At 38.9% G+C, this 12,897-nt stretch overlaps 1 protein-coding gene across 6 annotated transcripts in view; it reads left to right on the top strand.

Annotated features, from left to right (window-relative positions):
- The window catches only part of CCNY (cyclin Y), a 141,692-nt gene that overhangs the window by 88,852 nt on the left and 39,943 nt on the right, over window positions 1–12,897 (top strand). For 4 of the 6 annotated variants that reach the window (XM_080384343.1, XM_080384344.1, XM_080384346.1 and 1 more), the window contains exons 2-3: window positions 10–84; window positions 5,896–5,930. In XM_080384343.1, the coding sequence (XP_080240469.1) occupies window positions 10–84; window positions 5,896–5,930 (110 nt within the window). Of the gene's footprint in view, window positions 1–9; window positions 85–106; window positions 4,746–5,895; window positions 5,931–12,897 lie in introns of those variants that run through there. The other 2 variants (XM_080384347.1, XM_080384348.1) reach the window with 2 other exon arrangements.

Genomic DNA, 12,897 nt, shown 5'->3' with positions numbered 1-12,897 from the left:
TCTTTCCAGATTTGAACATGGAATTCAACCCATCAGATCATCCACGGGCCAGTACGATATTTCTCAGTAAATCGCAAACAGATGGTAGGTTACTGAATTTATTACAGTATTTGCTATTGCAGTTATCTCTAAACCCTTTGTTAGAATGTGTGTGATAGTCTTTTAATATATGTCCCTTGCCAAAAAAAGAGGCTTTTAGAGGCATCATGTTAGAGTTTAAAAAGTCACACCTCTAGTTAATTGTTTTGTCAGACCAGTAATGGAAGGTACAGATTTGAGTCCTGTCACGTACTGAAATTGTGAATTCCAAGTAGTCATCATATCAGAACTACATATATGGAAAGTCTTAGTATAATTATAATTAAAAAATACATTCCTGAAATCCAAAGTTTTCTGTGTAACTGTTTGTTTTTGTTTTTTAAACTGAATGTTAGGCTAGGCTTCTGGAAAATGTGTGGAAAGTATTTTCTTGAGAAAATGCCAGTTTACATTAGCTAAGAAGACAGTCCAGAGTTTCCTCTAATATAGCTGATACTGTAAATGATCTCAGCAGTAGATTTTAATAATAAAACAACCCCCATCCCACCCAAACAGTCTCTCTTCTTCTCTCATTATGAATGATATATAATCATATATTTTCTGGAGGATTGTTTTTTTTATTCATAGACAAAATGATCTCTCTGGAATTACATCTGTTAAACAAGCTTCTTGATAGAGTTAGTAGAATAGAAGCCATTTATTCTGGCTCTCTCATTCTGTGTCGGACATGTATGATGCGTTGGTTTAGAAGTAGATGAATAATCTATGCAAAACACATAATTTTCTACTAAGACTTTTAAAGCTTTTTCTACATGGTAATTCTGACTGTTCAGTATGAATTCTTTGTCCTTCTTTCTGCTGCCTATAAATGCCATTTTTTATTTATGTAGCAAATTGCAGTGTCAAACACATCACTTAAAAATAATGTAGTTTTCACGTACTGTATATTTTTTGCTAAGTTTTGAGCATGACTAGAACAAAGAGGATGTACATTTAGGCTGTAACTGAAGAGTTGATTATGTGAGTACCTCTTTTGTCCTTCAGATTGTCCTTCTGAATTCAGCCCTGGTTCTGTCAATGCCTTATTACGTGGTTTTGGATGTGATTTACTGTTCTAATCTGGTTTGGTAGTCTGTAAAATGAATATGATAATATTTCTATAGTACACTGTATTATGAAGATTGATGTCTATTTTACAGTGGTTTTATAGTGTTTTGAGACTGTATAATCCCATATGGATGCCATCTGCTTCTAGTTAAAGCTTGTTGAAGGAAGGGACAAAAAAAAAATTAAATCTGAAGTCCGAGAACTAAAATTTTGATCAGGCCTGTTGATTATTCTTACTTGTAGTAATAGCAGTTAATTTATTATAGTATGGAGTTAAGTGTAAGCAGTTTTTAAAATGACAGTTTACACCCATGCTAAAGTTGGTCTATAAAACTTTGTTCTAGTTTAAATAATATGCAGGACATATTTTTTGAATGAGAACAATGAATTTACTGAAACAATATAAATGTTATTGATAGGAGTGTAAGATCTGTTCAGCTATCCTTCATCACAGTGGAAAAATTCCAAAGACTATTCTGCTTGTACAAAAGAAAAAAGATTCTGCAAACATTCATCTGCTGATGTATTGCCAAGAACCATCCTGTTCTGGAGGGACAGTTCACAGCAGTAAGCATTGTGCTTGGCTGTACTTTGGGCCTCTTGTGGATGGAACCAAGTGAGCTGTAGGAGTTATTACAGGAGTTACAACATTCAAGGATGTTGCCTAACACCAAAATGCAATAAAATGCTTGTTAAGGGGAAAACATAAGGGTTTTTTTGTGGTCTGTGGTGGTGTATTCTGACAGCCTGCTGTGTAGTCTAGGGGACCTCCCAAGACTTCTTAAGACAATGTAGAAAGGGACAGCTGAGCTGGCAATGTTGGAAATGCCAAACTTGGGCATGTAACTACCTCTCTCCATTGCTTGTATAGTATTGGACTGGCAAACCTTCCTGTTGACAGTAAGTGAAAATATTTCTGTAGGTAAGACCTACAGACATTTGAAATATGCGTATTGGAGAGTTGAGGGGCATCAGGACTCAAGATTTCATCTAGGGTCTGCCTGTGACTCTGGAGTGTATGTCACGTGTTTGCACAATAGGAAATGGCCAAGTCCATCGCTACATGCTAGAGTGACTTGGCAACTTCAGGCAGTTCCATGTTTGGCTTTCTAGTAGCCCTGTACTCTTTCAGCCTCCCTAGTAATCTTGTAGTAGTGTCCTAGCATAGGAGCTGTGCTTGAGCTGCTTGCGATCGACATGTGAGTGAAGAGCAACAAGCTGACTACCCCAAATATAATGAGACGGGATACGGCACCTCTGGATATTATGTGGTCTGAATTTCCCGTTGTTGTGTGAAGCCTGGGTGCCATGCTAAGCATCTAATCTGTCCAGTCCCTCTCAGTCAGTAGTCTGAATGCATCCTTAATTACCTGAGAGTTTAATTAATCTGTAGAAAAGTTGAAAACACAGTAAATGTTAATTCAATTCCTAAATAAAGTAGCTCTTCCAAATGTTTCCAACTCTCTGTGGGAATTTTCTAGGTGCTAAATCTTGCATGAGTAATTCTCCCTGTTTAGGGAGCTAGTAAAGCATTTCACCTTTTATGTCATTTAATTTCTGTGAGAGCTTTATGGAAGTTCTCTTTTGTTTGCTTAGTTTGGCCTGTAAGCAGCATGGTCTAGGTGACTACAAAGCCATGTGCTATTTAGTGTGTGGTTGTGGTTAAGCCAGGCTTTCCAAACCTTAGCACTCCAATTATGTAACTTCTTTTCCTTACAATAGCAAGGAGGCAACTTATAATAGCAAGTTGCAGCTTCAGGGGACTGGTAATGGTCTTTCCTGTTAAGTGGGTTACAACTCTTCACCTCTCCTAACTTACGTTAGGCTTTTACACTTCCAATGTGCTGGCTAAATTTTGGAGTATCCGTGCAACAATGGGCTTCAAAGAGAATTTTGAATTCTTATTTATATAATGGATGGAAGTGAAGTAAGCTACACTTACTCTTTAATGTTAACTAGGATTAGTCTCCTGTCTTGGATAAAACAAAAAGAAATTATTTACAAACTCCCAAAATGCAAGAGATTTTTATTGATATAATCCTTAAGGAGTGTGTCTTTGATCCTAATATGGGCAACCTTAAGATAGCGTATAGGAATTGCACGAAGTTTCTATTACAGCTCAATGAAAAATACATAGATACACACACACATACATATATGTATGTGTGTATTTCCTCACTCCCTCTTGTTTCAGGATAATGTATTTTCCTACTGTTGTAAAGTTTCAACAGTAACAGTTGAAAGTGCCTGCAGAAATAGGAGCAAGTCATTGACCTCAGCATTAGCAAAACCAAGACAATTTGGCAGGATCTCAGTCTCCACTTGAAAAGTTCCATTCCAACTTTTGAGTTTTAAAATGTTAGAAAGAACATAGAGGTCTCATTGTTTAAACTGACTCTAAATCTGTTCAGCTTCGTTTTGTCAAAAGCTCATGCTTGAAAGCCCAAAGCCTGGCATTGCAGTTAGGAGTTTATGCTACAGAATGGTGGTTAATTATAATACTATGGGCTGGTCTGCTGAAGACCATACTGTGCTGTGTGAGCAGCCAAGTGACAGAATTACCTCTTTATGGTCATTTTAGCTTGGCAGAAGTGGCCTTTTGCCTTGTGCAATAGTTGTCTTTCCCTTGTTTGGAGGGAGGGTTGTGATCACAAAAGAGAGCAGTTGTGACAAAATGGGTTTCTGCTGTGCCCAGTTTCCCATTGGCATATGTTCTAGAAAGAGTTGAGCCTTACGCCATGGCAGAGAGCGCCAGTAGCACAAAAGCGCAGCTGCCTTCTTGTAGTCTATCACCTGAGAATCCAGGCTAACTGAATTTCTGTTATATGGGGAAAATAACAGAAAGGAGGTCAACATGGTGCTTAGAGGAATGTGCAGCATTAGCAGTGCTTGAGCAGGAAGAAGTGAGGGGTGCGTATAAATAAGTTAACATATTCTTCTGGAGATTGGAAATAGCAAATGGGAATGATCTGTGAGTGTTATTCTTGCTTGGATAAATAGATAATTGTACTTTCACGAGGAATTGAATAATAGATACAAGGGAAAATACAGAAGATAAAAACTAAGATAGGAGAATAAAGGTGATTAAAATGGAATTTGGAGTGTATGTTCAGGCTGTCTTTATAGGATTTTGTCCATAAGAACTTTGTGGTATAATTGCGATTAAAACACTTAAATACTTAACTGTCTTCAAAATTTTGCAGTTAATAGGTGTTAATTTTCAGTTATGTACTCTTATTAGGTTTATATGCAGCTTATCAGAATTGTTACTGCCCTTATGTTGCAATATGCAATACTAGACAAATACTTTGGCTGTTCTTAGAAGTGAGTATCTACCATCATTTTGTTGTTTCCCTTTAGATCACTTATGTCCCTTGCTGGTGATAAATGCAGTGCGTGGAGCTTAAGTGTAGTGCAGTGTTTTAGAAGGATTTTAAGCAGTTTAACTCTTTACTAGACAATCAGAATTTTCCTGATGTTCCTGTTTAATTCTGTTTCTTATACAATGTCCGTAATTGTGGATCTGAGCATGTACTAAGTGACATGGCTAACATCTGTCATGTGTGATTCTCCTTTCTGCTCCCTGGGAGGAAAATTATGTAAGGATTTTTATAAGTTTTTTCTTACTTTCTTTTCATTTTATGTCTGCATTAAACACAGTTATTTCACAATATTCACACATACAGCCTTGTTTATGTGAGATTGCTTGCTTATAATAAATCACAAGTAATGGCTTCTCATCCAACAGGGAATGGACAGGCTATCCTACCATTATGAACACTCTTACTTTGCTGAGTGCGTTGGGTTGCATAGCTTTCAAATCATGGTGCACCAAAGTGCATTTAATCACCTACAGCATGAAACCATTATTATTTTAATCCTGCAGTTTGATTTATATGTTAGTTGCCTCCAGACTTATATCCTAAATGCTGTGGTATTTTCACTGGAACAGAGCTCCACAGGCTCTCTATGGGGTGAGTTAATTGGGAAAGTGCTTTAAAAAAATTAAATACGGTATATTTTATCAGCTGTAATAAACATTTGCCTGACAATTAAGACTCTATACATCTATCTCCCTTGTTGCTGTTTACTTTCTGAATATTTTGGCTAATTGTGGCTTTGACTTGCAAGCCTTGCTTGTGGTGACTGGTTCATACTCACCAAAGTTATCTATTTTCATTGTTACGTGCGACATGAGTAATAGTTTCAGGCTTGCATCTGATCATTATAGAAGGCAGTGGTCTAATGCATATGGTTTCAAGGCTCCTCTATGGGAGTTAGTGCACAGTAAGCTATGATGGGAATTTGCTAACTCCATGGTGTAGCTTTTTAGGTGCTTTCATACCTGCAAGGTAGTGTAGGCCACTTTGCAACAAGGTACCTTGCATGAAGGCACTGGTGGCTCAGTAGTACCTACACAGAGAACTGGTGAAGGATGGCTAATCCATTGCTGACTTGGACCGTAGCTTACTGCATATTAACTTTCCCATGCGGACCAACGCCTGGTGAAGTACCCAAATGGATGAGAATTTTAATCCATCACCACACTAGTGAGCATAAATGCCTTTATGCATACAAATATATATGTTCCTTCTGTGTTTGATATATAAATATACCTGGTTAGTGCAAAAGCAGTTATAATGTTGCTCATAGATAGCCTCCTGTTCTTTTTGTTATAAATAGTGTATAAGAAGCTTGATCGGGAAAAATAGTCATGTAATATTTCTATCATATTTTGTGTTTTTGCAGTGAGAGAAAAACGCAAGAGTCTCTATATAAACCACGTAAGTGAAAATGCCTCGCTATGCAGCTTTCTCCTTGTTGTCTATATTATACAGTAAATAAGAGTTATCACACGTGATTTCTGTATTGGTGAGAAGGTGCTGATGCTTCAAATGTCTGTTCTGCATCAGGATCCAGAAGTATAGGTCTCGGCTATTGAGTTAGTGGAACGGATCTGTTGGTTTGAAGACAGTATCATGCTCACAACCAGTGTACAGAGGTAACTAGTACCTGGGACAAAGAGCTGCACACATTAGTATGATTTCTAAAATTATATACAAAATAATTTTACTCCCAAAACTTAAATGACGTTTGTATGCAAGTTTGCTTTGCTAGAGAGCTGCAGCACTGGATATTTACAAAGAAGTTCTCAAGTGCCTGACCAGTGTTGATGCGACATAAATGTGGATGACATGTGGTACATGCCGAGTATGAAGATGGGATTTTGATAGGCTGGTGTACCCCAGGCATTTTTCTGTGCAGTTCTCTTCTGTTTGAATCAAATTCTCAGTGAAGCTGAGAGCAAATTCCCTGTAGCCTGCTTTGGGTGCAGGACCAGGCTCTTTGCCCCAGTTAGTATTGTTTTGTACTACTGAAGCACCTGGAACCAGTGCGGTTGCCAGTTATTTAAGCCTTGTGCCGAAACGTCTGGAGTCATGCCTCAGTAAAATTGAGTAGGGGAAGAACTAATTGTCTTCTAAATGGTATTTACCTTCAGGGTGAAATGGGGAAAAGTTCTCAAACTTCCCTCTGTCTGCAAATATAGGCCATCATTTCATGAATCATTTTTAAGCTGGTACAGCTGTTGAAAAAAACAGATGTGGTTTATAGCCTCTGCAGCCCTTTGTGTGGGGGCAGATATCTGTGTGGCTCCAGGTAAACTAGATTGGGGCATGAATGCAGGTAGATTCAGCACAGCTAAAAGCTAAAATGAATATGCTCCTCAATGTGATTCACTTCAGGGCTTGTACTTGTAGAAAGGGAGGGAGGCACGGAAGCAGGAACGAGCCACTGAGTGGGGTGAGAAGGCAGGACTGCTTCATTTGTTGGCAGAACTGGTTTGTGCTGAGTGTTTCTGGAACTACTGCCTGGCTTCAAAAGCAAGCTGAAATTTTTTGGTTTCTCTAGAGTTAAGATTTTGAGAAGTTGTGAGACACTGTGAGACTTATAAAAGCCTTAAAGTTGGCCCCACTAGGTTAGCGGATATTCTCAATGCTTCTCGCCCTGTAAAACATTTCCATTGTTCACAGTGCATGTGAGGGTGGTTTCCAGTGCACTTGTGTTGTTACAGAATTACTTGCAAAGCTAATGCACTGGGTTCCTGCAAACTTAATAATGTATGCTCAGTAATTTCCAGCATGCTTTTTAGCCTCAAATTTGGAGGGTTCAGTGCAAAAAAAGTGAGGATTTAGGCAATGCAAAGCAAGGTACTGAGTTTCTGTGACTACCTTATGACATAGATGAAATTATCACATATCCAGAATCTTTTCATGTCATGTAAAAGATGTGTGCTGCATTAGGCAGACTGAGAGTGGATTCCTCTGGAAGATTGAACAAAGATGACTATTACAAATGCTGCTGGAAGCACAGTGCTGCAGACTCTGGTATGAAATATTTTTAGGCAGTGTTGGACTTGGTGCAGAAAAGGGAAGGGTGATCATGTCACGAAGGGGCTGTATTGTTGGGAGCGCAATACAGCAGCTTACGCAGTTGATGCCCTAAGCACTGTACCTCTTCCTAATTTTTTTGTTTTTTTCAAGTATTGTTCAAAGCATTGGCTAAGGTTGCAGCAATGTAAACTTCCCGCAGTAGTCTGCTTTATTGCTACCTTAAGTCTGAATTCTTTGTAGTGACAAAGTACTTCATTTGAGTTACAAAGCTAAAAATAACCTTTATGAAGCTGAAGTCCTAACCATGGCTTTCTTTGTGTGTCTTTACAAGTCAGTTAATTTTTTTTTAGACAATACTCATAGCTTGTTTTCAAATGTGCCCTGTGATATTTAAGTTGTTACTTCAGCACACCTGTGAGTATTCATTCAGCACCTCCTTAATATTGAGTCTGCTAAAGCTGACGCACAAACTGGTGATCGTTTTTGAAATGATTGCTGTGGCCTTTAACTGACAACTGTGTTTAGGTTTGTAGACTGCAGGGACCCATCCTAATTTTCCTAGACTGCCTTTTCTGGAGGAATTTGAGGAAATAGATTTAATGATTGTAATGTGACAAATAATGGGTAATATTTACATGATAAAGGAATTTATGGTATACCCTATTGGTTGTTCTGCTCTTTTCCACCATTTTTCAGTGTGTGCTAAGTGCATTTTGAACAGGAGCTATTGCTAGTTATGTGTTTCCCTGTTGATGTCAAGTGCTGGGTCTCCACATCTGCTCTGGAGGAAGCAAGCCAGCGGACATAAATTTTGGAGCATTGTTTTTTGTCTTCCTTTTACAAGAACTCCTCGCCATAATGCAGCACTCCTGTGGTTTTTCCATAACATCATCTTTCTTTTTTTTCTCTTCCAATTCTTTTATACTTACTCTCCTTTTGTGATAAATAACCAAGATGAGCAACAAAATATTTTTATCCCTTTGTGCGGTATCTTACTGGTTACTTTGTAGGCAGAGTTGAACATCTCCCAAGTGATTAGGGTGGCTAGCAAAGAGAAATATCGAGAAGAGTTGTACTTTTTCTTTTTTAACTGCTTGCCTAGTTCTGTGTAGTAGCAGATGAGAATAGCAGTTTATATAAACACAGTTTCAGAATGTTACCTATGAAAAAAAAATATTGAATTAATATTGACTCTTCCTCGTTTTAAAATGCATTTTCTCAGTATGATCATGCCATTTTTCTTTTCCTTTCTTTCTTCCTTTTGTTTCTAGAATATTTTAATTGGCTGGATAGTTTCCTTTGATCCTGAATACAGATACTAGGTTCCTGCTTTGATGTGTTGCTCTTTGTCAAGGGCTGGCAGTTGCCATGTTTCTGATTCACCTTGTCAGTGAATGTCAGGTATGATGGAGGAAGCCAGCAGCTGTTCTGGTTTTGGGGTGGGGAAGGCAAGGGGGAGGGAATAGAAGTGGGGGGTGACAGGGTGCTATGAGAATGCTGTCATCGGTCTCCCCACAGAGCCCAGGGAGACAGACGCCAGTTTGGGGATGGTGCTGGAACCTTTGCATCCTTGTAGGTGCTGGAAGTTACCTACCCACAGTGTACCTGGCGTGTTTGCTTTCTTCCAGCCTATTTTAATTTCTGAACAGTTGCAGCAGACTCCCCTTTCCTGTTGAACTGGCAGTTGCTGGTTTTTGTTACGGCTTTAATGCTGCTTCAGTGTGCGCTTGTCTTTTAATCTTCTTGGTCAAGCTGCTGAGGGGATAAAGATGCAGACTGATACAGAGGCATTTCCTCTTGCAGAGAGGAGAGATTGCATCAGTATCTCTGTACAAGGAAAGCAAACAGGAAGACGTATTTTACGTTTTTTGAGGGGGTGGGTGAAGAAAGAGTGAAATTTTTATTATTGTTTGCAGTATCTGGTTCTTTGTACTGGGTGATTATTTTTTTGCAGGGAAGGAAGCAGGACAGGGGAGGCAAAAGTTATCTCCATCGAGTTTTTCTAGAAGTTTTCCCTTTCAGACAAGATTAAAGTTCTCTGTTTGCCAAAGTACTTTCTCTTCTTGACAAGATATGCTCTTAAAGTTGAATCTGTGTTTATGAGCAGTAATGTCCAGTAAAAATAAGGAATATTTTTTGGACATTGGAATATTTCTGAAGGAGGATAAAGGGAAGGAAAAGGGAGGGAAGAAAAAGGGAAGGAAGATAAAGGGAAATTATAACTGTGGGTTTTTTTTTTCTTTTTCTGGAGACTTTTCCTCAGCCTTGTAGAATCAGCTTCCTTTCAGCATCATCTTCTACTGTCTGCTACTCGGCAACTGGATGTTCAAATCCCAGCAGCCTAATACTGGTTTTATCATTTCAATTAGAAAAACTAACACCTATGTATAGACCAAAATTTTTTCAGCATCTTGGGAAGAAGTTTCTGGGCATCATTCATGTCAGAACCCCTTGGTCCCTGTAGTGATTCGCAACAGGGGAAGCTTCTTTCCAGGCAGCCCTGCTGGCAGAGGACAGAGGGGTCCTTTGCTGTACGTGGTGTGGCACAAGCAATTTCTGTGAGCCTTTTTGTATGCTTGAAATGATATATGGTATTTGTTCTTGTGTAGTCCCCAAATTTTCTTGTCAGGTTGGATAATGAGGCTGTTCTGCTTCTCTATTGTAAAACCACTAGGGATGTGACTGATAATCAAAAACTTCTAGCTAGTGATTGAGAGTCAATAAGAAACATGCTGAAATGGGAACAAAGCCTGAAAAGTAGTTTAATCTGTGAAAAATGCAAAAGCACAACATAAAATGTGAAATGTTGGTTTTAAGCAGACTGCCTGAGGCTGGGTATTGTAAAGGTTTATAATTGCTGTCCAAATTCCTTAAGGTATTTTAATTAACATTCCTTAATCAAAGAGAAGGAAAAAGATAAACTGGAAGATAGATTAGAGGCTTCTCAGGTGCTCTTGAAGCTCTCCTAGAGATTGCTTAATGTAGTCTTTGCTCCTCTCCATTGCAAGATCACAAAAAAGCAGGTCTAGAGGGGGCCTCTATAGGCCATCTGGCCCATCCAGCAGATTCCCTAGGCTGATGCTGTTCCTAACAGATGCTGTCTAAGAAGCTTTTTCAGTTTTCCAGTAAGTTGGAATGAGCAAGTTTTCTTTAATGGCTTACCTAAGCTTACTGTTTGAAATGGTTTTTTTTCTAGTATCTTTCAGCCCCTTGCTTTTTTCCTGTTCTCTGAAGAATTTTACCTTTTCTATCAGCCTCAAGGCAATAAGTTATATGAAGTGACAAACTTGTTGTAGGGGGAGGAACACAAGATAACTTTTGGGGTAGAATGAGAACATGTGGGAGGGTTCTTTTACAAGGTTGCTATACAATACTTGCTGTGCTGGGAGCCTAGTGAAGTCCCTCTGGTCAAATTGCACAACACTAGCAATTATATGCTATGTAAATAAAAGCCTTTGAGCTGCTTTTAGCATTCAGAGAAATATTTAATCTTGCAGGTTTGTAAAGCAGAGCACTTTATCAGTGGTTAAGTGGGGCCTGTGGTGTGCTGCAGAATTTACCAGCGGTTGCTGAGCCCCCCAGGAGCTCAGTGGTATGCTGACATAGTTTTCCATAACTGACATGTGTAAGGACAAGCTTTGAGAGCAAAAAATGTGCAAGTACAGATCTAGGCCGAGGCATCAGTTTTTAATCAGACATTAATCAAACACTGGTGAAGCTCATCAATTGAGGAAAAGTTTGAATCATGCAGTGACTGGTGAGGTACAATGAGTGTGATTCAAGTGGCTGGACTAGATCTTTTTTTTTAATTATTATTGTAGATGTTGGCAGAGAAAGGTAAGCATACAGTGCTGCAGTTTCCTATAGCTTTTGTTTGGGTGCATATATCCAGATCGAGCCACTAAATGTAGACAATTGTGCTGTAGTATCAAATTGTGCAAGATGAAGAAGATAAATGCAGAGCTTTGCAGAGCCGTGCAGAGAATTGTGTTGCATGGCTTGCTCGATTTTTGGAAGCACTTTGTTGACCTGTAAAGTCATGTTTCTTCTGTGAAAAATGTTGTCAGAACTAAATCATGTCCAGAAGCAACAGAAGATTCCCAGGATAGGAGCCTCCCTTTTCCAAGTCAGCAGCAGTCCTGGTATTTTTGCTTGCTGTTGTAATTTGGCTCCATGTGTACTTGTACATGCCAGTTTTGCCTATTAGCATTTTGGCCAGCCTCTGCTGCCTGGAAGCTAACAGGCATGTCTCCACAGACGGGTGCAAGCCAGCCTCAATTTTTTCGATGGAGGGAGCTACTATTAAATGGTTAAAATCATGCAGTAACTTACACCTGGTTTGATGGAAGAGGAGACAGTACTATCATTATTTAGGACAGAAGCTGCAAATTATCTTTTGATGGACAAATGCAAAAGAACACTGGAAAAGGCCAAAGCACCTCTGTCAAACTGGAAGCTGACTGGCTGAAGGCCAGCTCTGGTACAAAAGCTCTGTATAGCTTCATTAGGGGAGTGTTGCACCCAAATGAACAAATCCTGCTGAGCATCAGGGCAGAGTGCCATACTAGCGTTGCTAAAGAGCTTCCAGGACACAGCTAGCTGGCTAGTACAGTTCTGAGGGTGGCTTTTTGGTCCGCATGTTTCTATCCCAGAACACCCTGAAATAACTATTTTAAAAAAAGAAATAGTAGTGCTTCCCCTTTCCCCACAAATTTAATTTCTGAGTGATGCTAAAATGAAAGCTGAGAGAAATTAATCCTTTTGTGTATTCTCATTGTAAATTAGGTAGGAATTTGTTGTGATTCCTTTCACAGCAGGTAGATAGAAACAGTTCTGTGGAGCGAGTATGATTTTGATGGCAAACTAAGCCATTCTGCTTCTGGTAAGATGTATTTTATGTAAACTTTCAGTAAATCCTGTTGTTCACACATCTGAAAACAAATGTCATTTGGAAAGTTGGAAGGTTTCAGAATGAAGCATGGAGAAAAATGAAGCAGTGATAATTCCTTAGTACTAGTTGTGCGAGAGGGAAAACTGGCTGTTTTTAAGAGCTAGAAACACCTGGCATTAATGGAGGTATGTTGAATCTTGATTTCTTGGAGCCTGTTCTGTAACACATGTAAAAGCTTAGCAAGTTATAAAGCAACTTTTTCCATTTTACATCTTTTTCTGTAAAGAAAGAAGTTCCACAGAACAGGAATTTTGCATTTATTGTAACCTATAATCCCTGAATTTCTTAATGAACATCTCTGTTCAAATGCGGAAAAATAACAACTGCTTCTGGAGTAAAGAGCTACAAATCCTCCCCACAAAAAAAAAAAAAATCACAGAAGTGATAGAAAACTGGTCCAGAATTCAT

The sequence above is a fragment of the Falco punctatus genome, assembly GCF_963210335.1.
Source record: "Falco punctatus genome assembly, chromosome: 4".
In the NCBI taxonomy this organism is placed as follows: domain Eukaryota; kingdom Metazoa; phylum Chordata; class Aves; order Falconiformes; family Falconidae; genus Falco; species Falco punctatus.
Note: the sequence above shows the minus strand (reverse complement) of the source record. Positions and strands in the feature narration are given on the sequence as shown.